This window comes from Callorhinchus milii, unplaced genomic scaffold (genome assembly GCF_018977255.1).
Source record: "Callorhinchus milii isolate IMCB2004 unplaced genomic scaffold, IMCB_Cmil_1.0 Scaffold4, whole genome shotgun sequence".
Lineage (NCBI taxonomy): Eukaryota > Metazoa > Chordata > Chondrichthyes > Chimaeriformes > Callorhinchidae > Callorhinchus > Callorhinchus milii.
Window position 1 is genome coordinate 70,374,135 of NW_024704745.1, and position 18,817 is coordinate 70,392,951.

Here is an 18,817-nt window from a genome sequence, read left to right on the forward strand (position 1 = left end):
AAGTTGGCTCTCATCCAACACTTGATGACATGCTCTCCATTAGGAAAGCAGCGGTGCTGGAGTCCAGGGTGGAGGGAGAGAGATAGCGTTGGGTATCATCCAAGTACATGTGGAAGTTAATCCCATGATACTGCCGAAGGTGTAACCGGGTGGTGCGGCCTCGGCGAGGGGGAAGGTGTCACTTGGGGTGGTCCAGGTTTCAGTGAGGGTGAGGACAGTCTCCCCGTTGACAATGAGGTTGTGGACAGTGACGGCTTTATTAGACAGCGTGCGGACATTTTGTCGGGCGACGCGGAGGGTTTCAGAGGAATTTACAAGAGGAGGAGGATTGACAGGAAGAGTGGGGATGTGAATAATAGGAGAGGTTTGCTGTCGGGGGGTGGGATGGGGGGGCAGTCAGAGTGGCTGCTGTTGGACAGGCAATGGCAGGTTCTCAGTGATAGTAACAGTAACCAGGAGGAGGGGGGAGGGGGGAACGGAAGCTCCGGGTTTGCTGCAGTCGGAGGAGAGTTGGGGTGAGACCGCCGGAAGTCAGGAGAAAAAAAAGCCGTTGAGCAGACGTTGGGAGGCTGAGCGCGTGAGAGAGGCGCGAGCGGAAGAGTGTCAGACGACGGGCGGGGGGAGCGCGGGCCACAGAGACCCCGACACAGTGAGGGAGAGAGACCCCGGGGCCCAGAGTGGAGACGCCCACAGACAGCCCGGGAGAGGGGGAGAGAGAGAGAGAGAGAGAGCGACACCGGGAGCCGGGAGAGAGTCACCCAGACCCAAGAGCGGCCGGAGATCCAGGAGAGAGCCCGAGCCCGGAGCGGGGGACACGGATCAGGACGTGGGGCCGAGAGGAGCTCAGCTTCGGGGCCCTGTTGGAGCCGAACAAAGTGCAGTCAGTGAGTGTCCTTACAGCCCGGTTTCCTCGTGTGGCCGCGGGGATGTTTATTATGCGACGCAGACACGGGGAGGGAGGGAGGTGTGGGGGTGGGGGGGCGTTGCGGGCGTTGCTGGGCTTTGGTTATTCGGGTTGTCTTCCGAAGTGTTGTTATATTATTATCTTTGCCCCTGGGGGAGGGGGAGGGGAGCGCTGTCTCTTGGAGCTGAACTGACAGCATGTGACACGCCTGGCAACAGAATATCGGAATCGAGCCAATCCTCTGGTGGTCTCTCTCGATGGTCTGGTTCCTGAGCCTGGCGGGTCCTCAGCATCCCAGGGCCCGGCTGAGCCCAGCCCGGCCCGGCCCGGCCCGGCTCCTCAGCAGACCAGTCATCCCACTCAGCTCCTGTTAACCCTGCAGGCCAAAGCCCTAACTCGACGGGTCGGGGTGGTCCGAGCTGGACGCGCAGTGGGAAGGTTTGCCGGACAGCGACATCAATGGCAAGCTGTGCGGTGTGAGCTGGTTAGATTCCGGCAGGACCCCCCACCTCCCCGGCACACACTCTGAGGTCCCCAAGACTTGGCTCTTGCCAACCTGCGCCTAATACTTTCTGGAATTAGGCAATCAGGATGCATCCCTCCCGGGAGAGAGTGCGCATTCAGTTCCACAATCTGTAGAAATCTCAGCTTGGTTTGGATACTCTTAAACATGGTGATGGGTTTCTGCACGTGTCAGGCACCCGGCTGACCCCAAAAAAACGTTGGGAGCCAAAGCTTTGTGATATTGGGGTTTTTTATGGTGATGAAGCCGCACCTGGACACTGATGATGCTCGATAAAACATCAGACCATGTGGCTTCTGCATATTTTATATACTTCCCCTTTATACCACTTCTCTTGTGGGCAATGCTTCATGCTAAGGCACAATTACTGGAAGCACTTCATCACTGAATCTGCATAATCAAGTTAATCGACCACTGGCAGTGCGGGCAAGGAGAAATGTGGCGTCACCACTGCTGGTGTGGCTGAGATTTGAGTCTGGAACTTTCTTAGTGTTGTACATATTCCAGAGAATCATAAATGCATATGTTCTTGTGTTTTTCTTTTAGTTTTTATTACATGCTCAAATTGTAAGCAGTATAAGTCAAACCTCCTCATAATTTTTATCTAAGTTGCATAAATGGCTTTCTGCATTGTTTCTTGACCTGGATACAAATAATCCAACTGTTATAGTAGAATTAGGAACTTAAAAGGACCGTTATAAGAAATCTGGGATAGTTAAAGGTTTTACCATGTCAAAAATTACTCCTACCTATGTTTAAAACGTATGGTTTAAAAATATATCTGATATCTACAGAAATGTTTTTGCAGGGTACTATTTCTATTCTAAAATATTCATCAACAATATTGCTGCTCTTGCGTGTTCTAAAATATTAATCAGCAGAAAAGTTGACTTTTATGTTCTAGAAGAGTGCATATTTACCATTTGAGTTTGGTTGAAAGTGGTCTGCTGGATTGTGCTAATTTAACCTTTTTTTATTGGTGAGCGAGGTCAGGCCCTGCTCACCCCCATTAACCAAATTAGACCCAAATGCATTCCACTCGGGAACAAGGGTTGTCCCCGCAGACAATCCCTTATCACCCCTGCCCCCCCCCCCAAGAAAACTCTGGGCCCCAAATTGTCGAAGGACAATGTGGACCTGACGCCTGTCTTCATGCGCGCCCCCCTGAGCAAGTCAGGTGACCGGATCACCTCTCTGGCAGGGCAAGCCCAGCTTGAACCTAGTGACCAATTGGTCAAGCAAACTCTGCATTCCAGTATCTCACCTTTCTCTTTGTGAGGGCAGATCAAACTCCTCAGATCATAAATACCACAAAACCAATCCCAGCCAACTGATGGCCGAAAGTACAGCTGTTGCCAGGACCTAATCCTTCCAATAAGAACCCCTATATTATGGATAAGATTTGGTCACCACAACCAACACAAGCAAATCTCAACAGGTGAACTTTTCTGGCAGATGCTAGCCCAAGGAGTAATTGCTAAGAACAGCTACTACACTTGATCTTAGCCAAAAGAAGAAGCGAATAGTAATTGGATCCTGGAATTTTAAACTTCAATTTTTTTATGACAAAAAGCAAAATAATGGTTTAATTGTTAACCTGAATAGCCCAAAACAGTATGGGCTTCTGATGGCATTAACTGTGTGAGCGTGTACTTTTATATTTTATATTGTAGGGTTTATGAGTATTTTTCACACCAGTGTGTAGGAAGAGAACTAGGTAGGATAGGCTGTGCTATTGTCAGAGGAGATTTTTTGGTAGCTACTATCTCAAGTATTACAAATGTCTGATTGCTTAGAAAGCTAAAATAGAAAAGCAAGAAAAACCTAGTGTGGCTATTCTTAAAATGCAGATTTTGAACAGAGTCTCACAGACAATTGCATTTTTAAAGATAAAAAATGTAATTATTAGAAAAGTTAGTCATCTTACGAAAACAAGGAAGTAATTGCCATTATTTACAAGTTTCTGAAGTTAAATCAATTGGCGTCAGAAGTAGCAGTTGACTGATTGTCTTTGCTTTACTGTATGTTAACCTTTCAGCTAGTCATGTGGCAATTGTATGCTATAACCTCTCATGCTCCCAATTTGCCACCTCTTAGATTAAAGTAGATGTAACACTTTTACTTAAAAATAGATTACCAGCTTTTCTACATTTTTGTCATCTAATAGATGAGACAGACAAGTAAAGATAGTAAAAGACAAGACATTTAGCTGCTAGACAACTATCTCTCCTCTCCCCTAAACTCACTCGTTCACCCCACTGAAATCCAGAACCATTTCCCACTCTTTCTGGTACAGCAGCCACATCCGCTTCCTTAAATCCAAGACCTATGTGGGTGGTTGAACCTAGTTGGCATGAAACTGGCCTTCACAGTTTACTGCCAGATCTAGCTTGAAGACCAATGTGCTTTCCTTCAACGCTGGAGGCCAAAAATGATCCCAAGCTCCTGTTTTGCGCACACACAACCTCCACTATGCCCTCCTCAAGCACCCTCCATCCTCATCTCAGTCACCAAATGGAAAGAGGTCCTGGGCTTTCTCGCATCAAAAATCCAAATGGCTGTTTCTGCCACAGTGTCCCCTCAACCCCTTTGCCCTTGTCTTCCTGAACTCCTATTTCCTTCTCCACTGCTCCCTCCCTACACTCATTGACTCATTTCTACCTCATCCCTCAAACCCCCCCTCATCAATCCGATGAAATCTACCATTTACTCCCTCAATCCCATCTCCACCCATCTGTTGACCTTCCAACCGCCGCTCCTCTCCCCCTCAGAACTGCGGTTAGCACTCCTCTCAAAAAAAAACTGTTGATGATACCCAAATCTATTTTTCCTCCTCTAGTCACGACCCCAGTCCTGCTGATGTTCTGACTGCCTGCTTGTTTGGCCTCAAGGCCTGGATGAACACCAACCTTCTGCAGCTAAATTTGGACAAGATAGACGCCATCCTCTTTGGCTCCCATCAACCCATCTTCTCAGTTACAGTTTCTGAACTCCTTAATCTTCCCTGCCTTTTCTTCAGACTTGCTGAACCTATACACAACCTTGGCGTCACAATCGATCCGCAGTTATCCTTTGTGCCCCACATCCAGTCCCTAACCGGGACTGCCTTCCTCCGGCACATTATCTGATCGTCTGCCTTCGTCCCTATCTTATTTTAAATGCTGCTGAAATTCTCATTCGCGCTTTCATCACTTTCCACCTCAATTTTTCTAGTGCATTCCTCCCAGTCTCCCCAGATCCACTATTAAAAAGGTTCAAGTGATTCAAAACTCTACCGCCCATGTCCTCACCTTTACCAGGCTCCGTGCTCCCATCACCCTAGTTCTTGCCAGGCTCCACTAGCTCCCTGTTGCAGAATGGATTGATTTCAAGATCTTCACTCACCTTCAAATTTTTCACACCTTGGCACCTCTCTACCTATCCGATCTGCTCACATACACCCCTCTATCCACCACCTTCGCTCAGCTGGCATGGGTCAGCTTCACGTCTCTCATCACATCCACTCCACAATTGACGACGTACTTTCAGTCACTATGCACTGGATCTTCTTGCCTCAGTCCCTCCATATTGCCCCCTCTCTGCCCATCTTCAAATTACACCAGAAGACTTTCCTCCTTTGGTTACTCGCCCCCCCTCCCCTCCCCCCTTCTCTTTTCTGGCCCAACATGAAGCCATGTTAATTTTGTTAAGCGATCTGCGTGAGGGGTGCAATATAAATATAAATGTTGTTGAGATATAACAAACATTTTAAAGTTTCTACGTAGTATAGGCAGTTGGATAGTTATCTTGTGCACAGAATTGGAGAACAGCAGAGAGATTTTGCTTGTAGTACATGTGAATTGAATAGTAAAGATGAGGCAATAGAATAGATGATTTTTTAGGCCGCTTGGTTGGTTATCTTTAGGTAGCATGGAGTATTAGGCTGTTTTTATATTCTGGGATCCGGAGTCCTGAAATGCACAGGCTGTTCCTGCATTTTAGAGCTTTGAATGGTTTTATATGCAAAATCCCTGTCGATTTGCTTGTTTTCGTGCCTCTGGTGTGGGCAGAGATTGCTGCTCTGAGGAGTGCAGATGTGGCCATTGCTCCTGACCTGTGGTAAGTTGTTTTTGTTTTAATTTTGTTTCTATTTCAATTTTGTGCTTTATCGTCTTTTCTTCTTTTCTCCCCCCCATCACCACCATTATTAATTGGATAATTCTGGTATCCTGTAATCTTAGGAACCTGGTTATGTATCATGCAGTGTACCATTTTCTGTACATTTGTTATTTATTGAGCCTTTTTAATGTGCCCTTTTTGCTTTTCAAATTTTTTCTCACCCCTTATAAATATCTTGGATGGTGTATTAAAGTAAAAATGTGGAAGTACTTATAGTAAACTAAACATATAATACTTTTGATTCCTTACTTTTGTTTGGGGGATGGGGGTTTGTCTTAAAAGGACCAAAACACAATTATTTGATGTAATGTCAGAAGATGTTCAATTAAATTAAAAATTCAATACATTCCCAATAAAAAAAAGTCAGAAAAAAAGTTCAACTCGTGTATGAAGTACCTTGACAATTTCAGTTTAAAGTATCATTTCCAATCATCAAGTAGCCTTGATCATTGAAAATAGATACTTAAACTGAAATGAACAAGATAATTTATCATGCATTTCCCCTTTGATAGAAACCAGTGTCCTCCCCCAATGTTTGTTTCACTTAATGCACTTTTATTTTAATATACCCATCTAAGATATGAATGATAATCAGTTAAAAAGTGATAAGCAAAAAGGTGCATTATTAAAAATATTGCAGTAGATGCATATTAAAAAATGCACTAGATGTGTAACACATCCACTAGTACTGAGGGTCCTGAAAACCAGGGGTCCAGAACTGGGGCCAGACAAAAGCCAAGAAAATACTAGAGGCCTGTATGTCAAACGAGTACCTGGGCAATCAACTGCTGGCTTTGGAGCAGAGGTATTATATCAAGTTTTGCTTTCAACCACTTATCAACATAAAAGATGTAAATAATGCTGTTTGTCTCAAATCTGTTATTTCAAGTTAATTTCAGCTATGGTTGGTGTGGATTTCTTCTGAAACTAAATTGTTTCACCTGGTACAGCACCAGGTACAGCACCTGGTACTGCTGCCTCGTGTATATCTTTGTCTGGTCAGTTGCTTACACTTGCAAGTTATAATCAGTTTATATGTGACAGTTTTGTTTGACTTACCATATTCGTCCTCTAATCAAATCTTCCATTTTTTTTTAAACAGCATATCTGAGAACTCCTTGATGGTATGCTTCAAACTACTGGTGAGATGGTTAGCCCATGGCTCAGCGTGGCGGATAAACAGAAGACCTGGACTGGTTTGCCACTGATTGGTCAAGGCACTGATATAAATGTGTCTTCCATCCATATGGTGGGATATTTGGGAAAAGTCAGTGAAACTGTTTATTGCTGTAAATTGAGCAAAGTTCTCAATTCTTTTACGTTTGAAATGATTCCCTTTTCACAACTCTCTAAACTCGGAATGACACGGAAATCTTATATTTACTAAGGCGAAAGATTTATCTGAAGTGAAAACAGTTCCCATGATAATCCTCTGAGTACTGAATAGTTGACAAATGTTTTTACTTGCACTAAATTGGATTTTACTTTCAAATGAAAATCACACTGTGAAAATTGAGCATTTACAATACACTCCCAGATTTGTCAATTTAACTGCTTTAAGTGCACAACGGGTTTAGTACACTGAGGATGAAAATGGTGTGGTAATTAAATACATGGGTTCAGGTGTACACCTGGCTGTTAAGCAGATGAATATCAAGGAACAGGTTCCCATTTTTTAAATAGGTTTTGCTAATGTTTTTAAAATAACTTTTTCTCCGTGTTATTTCTCTCTATCCCCCTCCTTTTTTTCCAAACAGGCTGCTGAAAACTTGTCGCCCAGTGTAGGTGAATCCTGTCCGGTTTGTGCAGCAAAAGGAAGAAAGCAACATTTGCGAACGTTTTGTATTAGCTGGAAGGAATCTATTCTTCTTTGTGAAAATCCACAGGTACTGTTTGTTTCCTCAATGTGATTACCAGAAAATAGTGCTAATTTTTTTTACTTATGATAAAGTACTTTTTGGAAGATATGAAGCTTGTTTGTAAATTTAGTTATAGACCAGTATTCATATTACACCGAGTTCACAGGTCTATTATACAACAACAACAAGATTCCATTTATTGAGCGCCTTTCACGTCGGGAGGACGTCCCAAGGCGCTGTACAGTTGGCTCAGGACACGAGCAGGGGGGAAATGGTCAGGGTGAGGGGAGGGAAGGGAGGGAGCGAGGAGGGGGTAGAGAGTCGAGAGGGGAGCTGAAGGCACGGTCAAAGAGAAAGGTCTTGAGACCGGCCTTGAAGGAGGAAAGGGAGGAGGCGGCGAAGGCACTGGGGGATAGAGTTCCAGAGCCTAGGGGCTTGTCTCTTGTTCTTTAACTTCCACATGTGTTTTTTTCAGTTTTGTCTTCATTAGATACTGATAAAAATTGTATAAATATTTACCAGAATAAAAACAACTGGTAAAAATTTACATGTTAGCCACATAAAAACATTTTCTTTTGGTGTGTTGTTGAAAGCCATTGATAAAGTTGTTTAACCAAGTGCTTAATTTTCTATTTTGTTTTCTGTCTTTAGTGTATCTTTCCTTTGGGAAGTAAACCACTGAATGAAATCCTCATTTCTTCCGTGCGGAGTCCTCAGCCATCGGCCTGTCGCCTAAAACGGCAAAAAATCTCCAACTCTGTAGATAACAGAGACACTTGGAGTGGTTTTAATGTTACAACCAAGAAATCTGCATCTGAGCCTTTAGAGAGAAACTCTAGCTCAACTGATACTCTGGTCTCTTGTACAGAAAAGGATCCTCAATTTAGTGTCCTTAGCTCTCAAAGTAGCCATGGCGTATTTGTCCCAGAGAAACCAACTCCTGTGGTTCCTGGACAGTTTTCGTGCAAGAGGAAGGAACTACCAACAGAAACTGAAATTTGTGCTGAAACAAAATCAGAAGTCCCTGCAAAGGGATCAAGTCCTGAATCTTTTCATCTTCAATGGAAGAACAAATCTGCTCTCTGCTGGCTAGACTGCATATTAACAACTTTGGTCCACTTGAAATCAATAAGAAAAGCCATTAGAAACCTAGGCACGGAAGTGGAGTCCCCAGTTAATAGGTTATGCGTGGAATACGATCGAGCATGTGGACTGTTATCTTACTCCAAGGGTGGTAAAGGTAAGCATTTTTGTGTTCCAGGTTAGCATACATGAGAAATTATGATTTCCTTACATATACAACATAATATTGCTTATTGAGAAAATTTGCTTTATATTATTTGCCTGTCAGTTTTCTTTAAAATGTCAATTTTATGTCCAACAAATGAGCAGTCGCTATCTTGTGAATGTTTGACCAAGAGAGTAGACACCACCGGTTAGTCATTAGACATCTGACGAGAGAATGTTTGAGCTCTTGCTAGATGGCGTGCAGCTATCAGAACCTTGCAAGCCACACATATTGAGCAATGCAGCTCAGTATAAAATGTACGAGAGCAATCCCACCACTCCTGCCACAGCGAGACTACACCCTACCCATTTAGCACATCCATTTGGAGGTGAGGCGTCAGCAACATCTTTATATACAAATAAAGGTAGATATCAATCCTTGAGTATGAGTTCTCAAACTCCAGTTAGTGCCTTATAAAAATTGTTTCAAAATGAAGTTTTTCTATTTACTGAGAGCACACATTCAGAACTCATGTTGCGACGGTTCTCATTCCTTGTTGTACTTGCAAATTTTAGTAACGTTTACATACTAAGTTGCCTCTGCTCTTTCCTAACTGTCAGTGTGAGTCCCTGCTCAAAGGTGTCTCAACCAAGTCAGAATTAGTCACTCGGACAGGTATTCCCAGATAACTCCAATGCCCGGTAACTTGGATGTTGAATCGGAGTCTGTTTGCACTGCCAGAACTCCGATGTCGACAGCTACTCTCTAAGTGCTTTATTCCTTTTCTTGTTTTAGAATATTACAGAGACTCGAGGATACGGTTGGTTAAAAACAGCAGGTTTTTATTAAGACCTAGCAACCCTAGGCTACCTTGCATATAAGAAATACAACAATTTAAGACATATAACAATGGGATGAACTATAACTAACACACAACTGTAACAACTAGCAGCACAATACTACATTAGTATAAAGTAATTAAACCAACCTGACTTGTACAGTAATCCTGTACACATCAGTACGTACTGGATGACGACCATTAGACAGCAACCACAAGACACACTGAGCATTGCTCTTTATGGGCGCATGGTTCCACCCACCGTATGATGCGAGGGCTTTTTCCTGCGCGAGCGTCCACGTGACTTTCCCGGTTAGATTCCAGGTCAATCAATCAACCTGGAACCCAGATATTGTTGCAACTTGGGCACCTCATGTATGCTGTTTGCTAATTCTTTGCAAGCAACTTCTACAATTAAATCTTTTGCAAGCTTTTTCTTGACCAGAATCTAATTAATGGGACAGGCTGCCCCATTTCCCTTAAATAATATTATTATACATATTATTTACATATTACTAATGATGGCAAAAACAGGGTAACCGCGACAATGTGTAGATCAATTACCCAATAGCCTTTTGTTTGTTATCTGATTTGCCATTGGCAAAAAATAAACATTTGAGGCTTAATATATAGGAAAGTAAGTTTTAGTGGGAGATTTCAATCATTTTGTTTCCTAACAGTTAAATGTATTGTAATTTTTGGATAAATGGTGGCATTTCTATGTATTGGATTCAGCAATACCACTTCAAAACATCTGGCAGAGCATTTTGTTCATGTGTAAAATATTCTTTAATTCATGTTTATTGAGAGCAACACCTCTTTCCCTCCCACCAATTATTTCAAGTGTATTATAATGGTCAGGAAACTTTCTTTGGCTTATTTTTCATATCTTGCAAATACTTAGAAATTGATTCTACTTTTTTATCATTTCAGGTAATGGAGTGAGAGGAGTATCTGGTAAAATGATGTGTCAGGTAGAATACATCCTCAATGAGATCCGAGAGTCTATTTTCCTACTGCTTCAACCAAGACTCAAATGTGAATTAGGTAAACTGTCAATTTATTTAATTGTAAAATATCTTATTTGTACTTGTCAATGTATATGAGGCTTTTTACATATTTAGTTTGTGTAAATTGATTTATGTAAAATATTAATATGAGACTTCTGTGAGTAGATAAAAAGACATAACTAAGTCCTGGACTAATCACAGCCAAGGCCTTTCCTTACAATGCCTACCTTTTTAAAATTACTACTAATATTTTCACCTACGCTCACCGTTAATGGTCATGCTTTCATCCATTAAGTAAGGTCCCTGTCCCTCGAAATCCCTGCCTCATTCCTTGCCTCCTCTTTGCCCATCTTCAGATCACCTGAAGACTTTCCTCTTCGTCTGTGTCACCTCCCCTTTATACCGCATTAAATGATCCCAGACAAATCCCATGAGGGGCATATATAAATGCTGATATAAAAGTTGCTGATATTCTATATGTATTGCTGCAAAAAACTGCTTTTATTCACTCGGCCATTGCAGTAGCTGTAATGATTTTTGTTTGGAGGTTTTAAGCATTTAAACTGACAATGCTTATGTTGTCCCCTGTCAGACTCTCAGATCATGTTTCTGATGTCATTTAGTCCCATTCCCCCATAAACATAGAGCTTTATTATACCAGAAGCCGCTGGACACCAAAGTAAATGCACTGTCAGGCTGCTAAGAAAGAAAAAAGTTAACTTGCATTCTCAAATCATTGTATTACTAATTTAATGGCTGTTTTTATTGGCAAATCTGGCAGCTATTTGTAGCAGCAAGGTCTTACAAACAGCCATGAGGCAAATGATGAATTGATCTGGAGGATTATTGCCCAGGACAAACCTTGGTGTTCTAATTGGAGCATATTGTGGAATGATATTTATTACAAGTTAGCTTAATTCAGTGTTAACCCTGCAAGACAAAGCCCAACAGATAGGTGGTTGTAGCCGGACACGCAATGGAAGAGTTGGCCAGACAGTGCTTTCAACGTCAAGCTATGAGTTTTTAGCTAGTTAGACTCCAGCAATACCTCTGGTGCACACTCTGGGGTCTCCAATTCTTGACTCTTGCCAACCTGCACATAACAGTCTTAATAATCTTAAGCATTGTGATGGATTTCCGCATGTGTCAGACACTTGGCTGCCCCCAAAAAAGTTTTAATAGTTTTTGTGATTTGTCTTTTTTAGGAAAGCATGATAGTCCGGTCTTTGCTCTTCCACTTCTGTTAAAGGCAGATCCGTATATTGAAGAGCTGTTCGTGACGACATATACCTATAGTTTTGAATGTGACAAATGTGGATACAAAAATGTAGAGAGGTATGTAAATATATTTTTTGTTTAATGAAAAAAAAGTTTTCTACATTGTTGACATTAGTCAGCTGCATATTAGATATCAAGTATTTAAAAATATTGATGCAGTAGGACATAAGCAAAAGTTTTATTTGCAATTCTGAGATTTTGAACATATAATGAAAATGTAGTACACCTTTGCATTATTCTTTGCCCCAAAAAAAGTCATTTTTGTTGAAATAAAATGCACATGAGAAATGTACTCATTTTAACCACATATGTCTCATCTTATTTGTAATTTTAATGGAATAACAATTTTAAATCAGTTTTATCCCTCAAGTTGCACATTGATGGCAAGCAATAAAGGAAAAGCACTGATGTTGAAATAAGTTTTTTTGTGAGTACATTCTGAATGTATGTATCGGTGAGAAAAAAAGCTCATATTCAACAAGATGTTTTGGGAATGATATAAGATCTGTTGCCATGGAAAGTTTATGCTGTATCGGTTGCTTAATCGATCTAACCTGTTGAACAGAAATATAAAGAAAATGTTTTACATTGATATTGAAATTGCACATATGGTCAATCTTATCAATGGCTTTGGGTGTTTGTGTGCAATTCTCCTTTGTATGTCTTACCGATGTTTCATGGTCTGTTTCTATCTTATTTATTGAAAATGGTGTGGTGTTTATAATTAACTTTTGTTGTTTTAATAGGCATGCCAAGACATTACCTACAGTTACAAATTTACTTCCAGATTGGCATCCATTGAATGGTATTTTGGTTTCACCTTGCAATAAATGTCAAGATATATCTCAGAGACGGAAGATGATTCTCAACCAGTATGTGATTTAAAATTTGTGGTCTTGCATTGAATCAGATTTTACATTTAATTTTGTTGTACGATGTTATAACCTTGTTTTTTCTTTTAGATTACCATCTATATTTATGCTGCATTTCGTGAATGGTCTACCACATGCTGACTTGGATAGCTACGGGTTTTGCTTTGAGGGTATTTCATACAAAATCTGCACAATTATTCAATACATACAGACTAAGCAGCATTTTGTCTCATGGATTCAGAATTCTGATGGTATGTATCTACTTTTTTGATGCTACATGTTGGGACTTTGAAAACAAGGTGCAAGTAAGTTGATACTGCATTGCAGTGCTGGAGGTACCATCCTTTGGATGGGATGTTAAAACAAAGACCCATCTGCCTATTCAGGTGGATGTTAAAGATTCTATACCACCATAGGAAAAATGAAGGAGTTTCTCCTGGTTTCCTGGCCAACAACCTTCCAAATAAAAATTGATCAACAACAATAACAACTTGCATTTATATAGCGCCCTTCACATAGGGTAGTGGCCCAGAGCGCTTGAAAGTGATCATGCACTTCATGAAGGTTTGTAGGATATCCAGTGCACAAATTGGCTGTCATGTTTGCCTATAAATACACAGTCTGTACACTTCACAGTGCTGTGAGACATCTCAAAGACGTGATACAGCGCAATATCAAATGTAAGGAATTTTACATTTCCTGTTATTACACTGGTTTGTGACAAGAACGTTTGAGTTTTTCAGTAATTTAGGGAACATGAAATGCTGTTTTTTTAAAAAAGTTCATTATTACGTAAATCACACTTCGTTTTTTGGTAGTTGCTTCTAACTACGATTCAGTAGTTAGTTGACACTAAGTAGACTGATGGATGGTGCTACAAAGAGCTTAAATGCTGGTATATATTTTTTGTAAATGGCTCTTGTACAACAAAAAACTTTCTAAAGCACAGATGTGTTTTGGTGAAGCGCAAATGAGATGAATGGCCTCTCCTGTTCCTTTGAGCTTTCCTGGCAGTTCCAAAGTATGCTTGTTATAGATTATATAAAAGTTCCTGTAAAGGGTAGTTACTTTAAAGTGTTTTGTCACTTTAGTTCTATAATAATGTATGTATTCTATCAGCCTCCTACATTTAGTTGGGCAACAATTTTTAACGTTTCTAAATATCTATTTACAGGTATTTCTACAGTGCTGCCTTTTTATAACACAGGAGTTGAGGTGTATAAAATCCCAACCTGTGCTATAATTATCTGTGCTAAATAATTATTTGGGGAGGGCAAGTTTGCAGGGCTATGGGTAGATAGTGGGAGACTGGGATTGAATTGGATAGCCCTTTTCAAAGAGCCGGAGCAGACACGATGGGCCAAATGGCCTCCTTCTGTGCTGTATCATTCTATGATAACTGGGCGTGATTGGTAATATTACTGGGAGCATGTTAGATTGTGTATTGATGCAACATACTGGCAGTGCAGAAAACTGTCTGTCCCCGGTTCACCTTAAACTACTCAGTGCCGTTATCATAGGACTTCATTAAATTTGTGTATTTATTTGTAGTCTGATGTATTACTAACTAAAATCTTTATTTTCTTCAGAGTCATGGCTTGAATGTGATGACTTGAAAGGATCGAATTGCTCCAGGCACGCAACCTTAAATGTTCCTGCACATGAAATTCACATTGCCATGTGGGAAAAGGACAAATATGGCAATACAACTGGGAATCAAGAACAAGCATTGGCTACTGAGACTACAAAACCAAATGCAAACTGTGTAACGGAAAGTACTGATCCAGATACAAAAAGCAATTTGCTTTCTGGTTTGGAACACCTGGAAAACAACACAATTGTAACCCTGAATCTTATTAAGGTTGAAGCAGACAGTGAGGAGAAACCAGTAACAGTGACACCTAATGATGAGCAATGTCATTTGCTTACACAAAACAATGCATCATCACAAAATTCTTCTGATGATCATAATGAATCTGTCCAGCTTTGCTTTAAGGTGGCGAATCCTAATGAAAAATGTTTGCAAGGGAATCACACGACTACTGCCAAACCTGATGTTCAACCAAGCTATATTCTGAACTCTGAAGCTGCTTCCTGCTCACTGAGTACACCTCAACTACAACTACAACTCACTGATACTGATGCTTGTAGATATCCTGTATCAAAGGGAAGGTGTTCCAAACTGAAAGTAATTAAGGTTAAGCCAGCTACAGCTAATGTAAGACAAGAAAAGTTAATGCAAATAAGTTCAGAAATGCCTGTTCTGTGTCCTGGTAAACAAACAAAAGCCGGTTGTGTCACATCACCGCCATCAAATCAAACCTTGAAAAAAACTGCTTCACCTGATCCGTCTCTACCTGTAACAACTAAGAGATATTTTGGTACAAGCTGGTCAAAGAACCTGATGGATCGACAGATTTCATCAATAGCCAGTGGTATGTCTAAAACAATACTCAAAAATCATGTTACTAGTAGTCGCAGTGTACCTGTTTCACTTAAAGTGACTGATTCAAATCGTCCTATAAAAGAACATTTTGATGGGTTTAAAATCAAAGGTCTTGCAAAGTGTGCAGGAAAGGCAACCAAAATGGTACCAAAAGACTTTTCAAATGTACAGAATACCTGCAATCTGCTTGAACACTTTGGTGGTATAAAGGAAAACAACAAAGAATTGTTACCTATGAAAATCTCTTCAGTTGTACATACGTCAAACAAGATGCATCAACCTAGTGTGCCACCTTCAAACCATGTTCAACCCACAGTGTATCAGACAGAGCATTCTAGCGTAGAGCTTTGGGGTTCAACGTCTGGTAAAAAAGAGTTCCTTAACACTGATACAAAACCTCAGAAGCTTCGTCTCAAACTGCTCAAAAAACTACAAGTAAAAAAGGATCGGTTAGCTGCACTTGATCAACAAATGAAGACTAAGCATTGCGCTAAAAATGTCAATTCCACCACGAGAATGTTGTCAAATATCCCAAATAATACTGGAAGCAGGATGTTCCATGATGTATTGAATGAGCTTTGCCATCAGCTTGGTGTTGAAGACCATGACTCTATCTGTACATCTAGTTCCAGTGCTTCAGTAAGTAGCAGCTCAAGCAATGATGATATATTTGCAGAATTGTTTTCACCCACATCCACTGCTTCTACTTATGAGGATGACATTGGGTATAATGACTTGTCAACAGGTATTCAAGAAGTAAAGTGTGCTGAAGTAATTAACAGCTCTCTTCCAGCTAAGGAAAACATATTGGGAGATTTATTGTCCACAACAACACTCAATTCTTTTACAGGAGGTCCTGAAGAGGAATTGCTTCACTTTGATGAAAAGCTTTTTGAGAACTGCTGATTAGTTTTTTGTTGGTAAAAGAGGGAAACCACAGAAGGCTTTTGGCGTAAATAACTTCAATTTTGCCTGTTTAAAATTAAGTCTTGTGCTTAGGTTTTTGCTGTTTTCATTTTAAAATATTCATTAAATGCAATGTTTAAATAATTTGGAATATACTTGAATAGGAACCTGGGTAGAAGATGTTCATGCAGTTTCTGCAGCCAGTCTTTAGTGATGTTTACCAGACAAAACACTACTGTTTTTTGAGAATTTTTATAAAATGGTTAGCTGATCTCTAAATTCTACAAAAGTAATCAATGTTTCTTGGTGAATTTCATTGTTTTAATAAAATGCTGTTTGGTTGTTGTCGATCAACAGAGTGCACTCGCCATTGGATCATGAACAAAATAGTTTTCTCATCTCTGGTTTCAGGTGACCATTGTAAATGCTCTTGTTTTATTACAAGATCACTGTCTTGTAATCACTCTGAAGTATTCATTCATACATATAGGTTTCAGAACAATTTGGCGCTTTCACAGCATGCTGCTCAGTTGTGTAATCGATTCCCTCCTGTAAATAATGGATTCTTTAAAATTGAGATTTAAAGAGGCAGCAGCATTGGAATTGAAATGTAGATTTGGCATGTGATGTAAAATATAATGTTCTTTTTTATTGAAGTAGTTTCCTTATTTAAAAAAATTTAAATTGTAAAGTTGCACAAAATGTTTGATAGTTTATTTTTGTTTGACCGTTGTTTGGAACTATCAAAGTTGTATTCTAATCTGTTTCAGCTGAGTTTTTTATTGCCCAATAAAATTGTCACCCATTTTAAATGTTTGACTATTAATCTTTCTATTTGTTTACGTAAGGAATTACTCAAATGCAAGTCTGATGCATTCCACGTATTTAATTCAGTCCACTATTATTTCACACTGAAAAAATAACTTAATGGACTGTAACTTGTATTTTAAAATATTAGTGGTATACTTTCATCAAACAATAAATGCAATTCTTGTTCAGTTGTCATGTTCTCATCAGCACGAAAGGGCTATAATAGGAAAGGCATGCATTTTTTGTAAAATTGAATCAGTTTGAATTTCTGAATTTAACTATAATAGTTCTAGTATTTGATACAGAGCCTTATCATGTCACTGAGATATCTTAAAGCGCTTCACAGGATATGTTATTTGTGGACAAGCAATCAAACTAACTTGAATAGAGCAGTACAGATTTTACCTTCTTCAGGCCCCATTCTGCCCGTCTTGTTAACTGAGGCAGTTGTTCTTATCAGAATGTGTTTCTTAAGCAATATGCATTATTCCTGAATCAACTATGGACACACTTTTGCGTTCCCATCTTCCACAATTGTCCATCAGTCCTGTCGGTTTCAAGAAACCATGCAAGAATCTTGTGTTATGTTGCTTTTCTGGCTTTTAAAATAAAATCTGTATAGTACAATTATTGGAGTAAGGAGAAAGTCTATTGCACTTAAAAATCTAATTGTGCTGTTCAAATTTGAGCTGTTAATATACACCTGGGTTGATCCTCCTGAATTCTTTTCACAACAACTTGGATTTATATAACACCTTTCAAATAGGCTCTTCACAGTGAGCCAGCGCGAGAGGGGAAATGACCGTAGGCACGGTCGAAGAGGAAGGTCTTCAGGTATGATCTGAAGATGGCAAGGAGGGGTTGAGGCAGAGAGTTTCAGGGCATAGTAACTGAAACACGATTACCAATGTGGAACAGAGGGGACGAGAGAAATATAATCACTTCAAGCGCTTGCAGGGATGGCACATTTAATGGAGTCTTGCTTTGGCTACAAGGTGACTTGTTCGGCAATCGAATGTCAGGTTCGAGCCAACCCTCTGAAGGTTTGGGTAGTCCAGTTCCTGAGCCAGGCAGGTCTGCGGTATTCCAGAGCACTGATAATAATAATAATAATAATAATAATAATAATCTTTGCATTTGATATAGCGCTTTTCACGTCGGGAGGACGTCCCAAAGCGCTTCACAGAACACACTGTAAAGTGAATTGACTGTATATTTGTGGGCGAACGCGGCAGCCAATTGCGCACAGCAATGTCCCACAAACAGTCGTGGATTGAAAATGACCAATTTATTATTGTTTTGGGTTTTGGAGGGATTATTATTAGGCTCTGTGTGGAGTAAGGAAACTTGCCCAAGTTGATGATGATAGCCCAGCTAGTAGGGCTTAAGAGGAGAGTAGACCAGTCACTGGAGGTAGGGATTCTTCTCACACAATTCCTGTTAACCCTGCAAGCTAATCCTAATAGGTAGGGTAGTCCGAGTTGGACAAGCAAAGGGAAAGTGCTTTCAATGAAACTCTGCAGTTTTAGCTGGTTAAACTCCTGCGGTTTACCAATGTACACTCTGGGGTCACCAAACCTTGGGCTCTTGCTAACCTGCACCCAATGCTCTTGAGGGAGACTGTGCACATTCCAATTCACTGGAATTTCCATGTGGTGATGGGTTTCTGCGTGTATGTCACCTGGCTGACCTCCACAAAAGGCCCATCTTAAGTCTTTACTCTTTGCCCGCACCTTTGGTCATCTTTCCACCAGCACTCCCCTTGCCCTCCATCACTCTTCACTCCAGCCCGCAGCTAGGGTGCAAACCTTTTGTGTCCAGCGCCTTGGGACGTACTCCCGACATGAAAGGAACTCTATAAATGCTATTTGTCAACAATATATTTTCATGTACTGAAACCACCATTATACATATCAAATAGTATGTGAAACGCTTTGTATGATGAATTCAAAGTTGCAAAAATCTTTGTACTGGGTTATTCTGTT

The 18,817-nt window shown here is 40.5% G+C and overlaps 1 protein-coding gene across 2 annotated transcripts; it reads left to right on the forward strand.

Annotated features, from left to right (window-relative positions):
- The first annotated feature begins 821 nt into the window (after positions 1-821).
- uspl1 (ubiquitin specific peptidase like 1) lies at positions 822-16,834 on the forward strand. 2 transcript variants are annotated; one of them, XM_007900586.1, is made up of 9 exons: positions 822-884; positions 6,688-6,852; positions 7,343-7,471; positions 8,096-8,684; positions 10,444-10,557; positions 11,726-11,855; positions 12,545-12,670; positions 12,761-12,921; positions 14,260-16,834. In XM_007900586.1, exons 2-9 carry the CDS (start codon positions 6,712-6,714, stop codon positions 16,020-16,022), a joined length of 3,153 nt encoding a protein of 1,050 aa, XP_007898777.1. In that variant the 5' UTR covers positions 822-884; positions 6,688-6,711; the 3' UTR covers positions 16,023-16,834. The 2 variants fall into 2 exon arrangements, with proteins under 2 accessions (XP_007898777.1, XP_007898778.1); XM_007900587.2 differs by lacking the exon at positions 822-884 and adding an exon at positions 1,653-5,525.
- Positions 16,835-18,817: the final 1,983 nt, after the last annotated feature.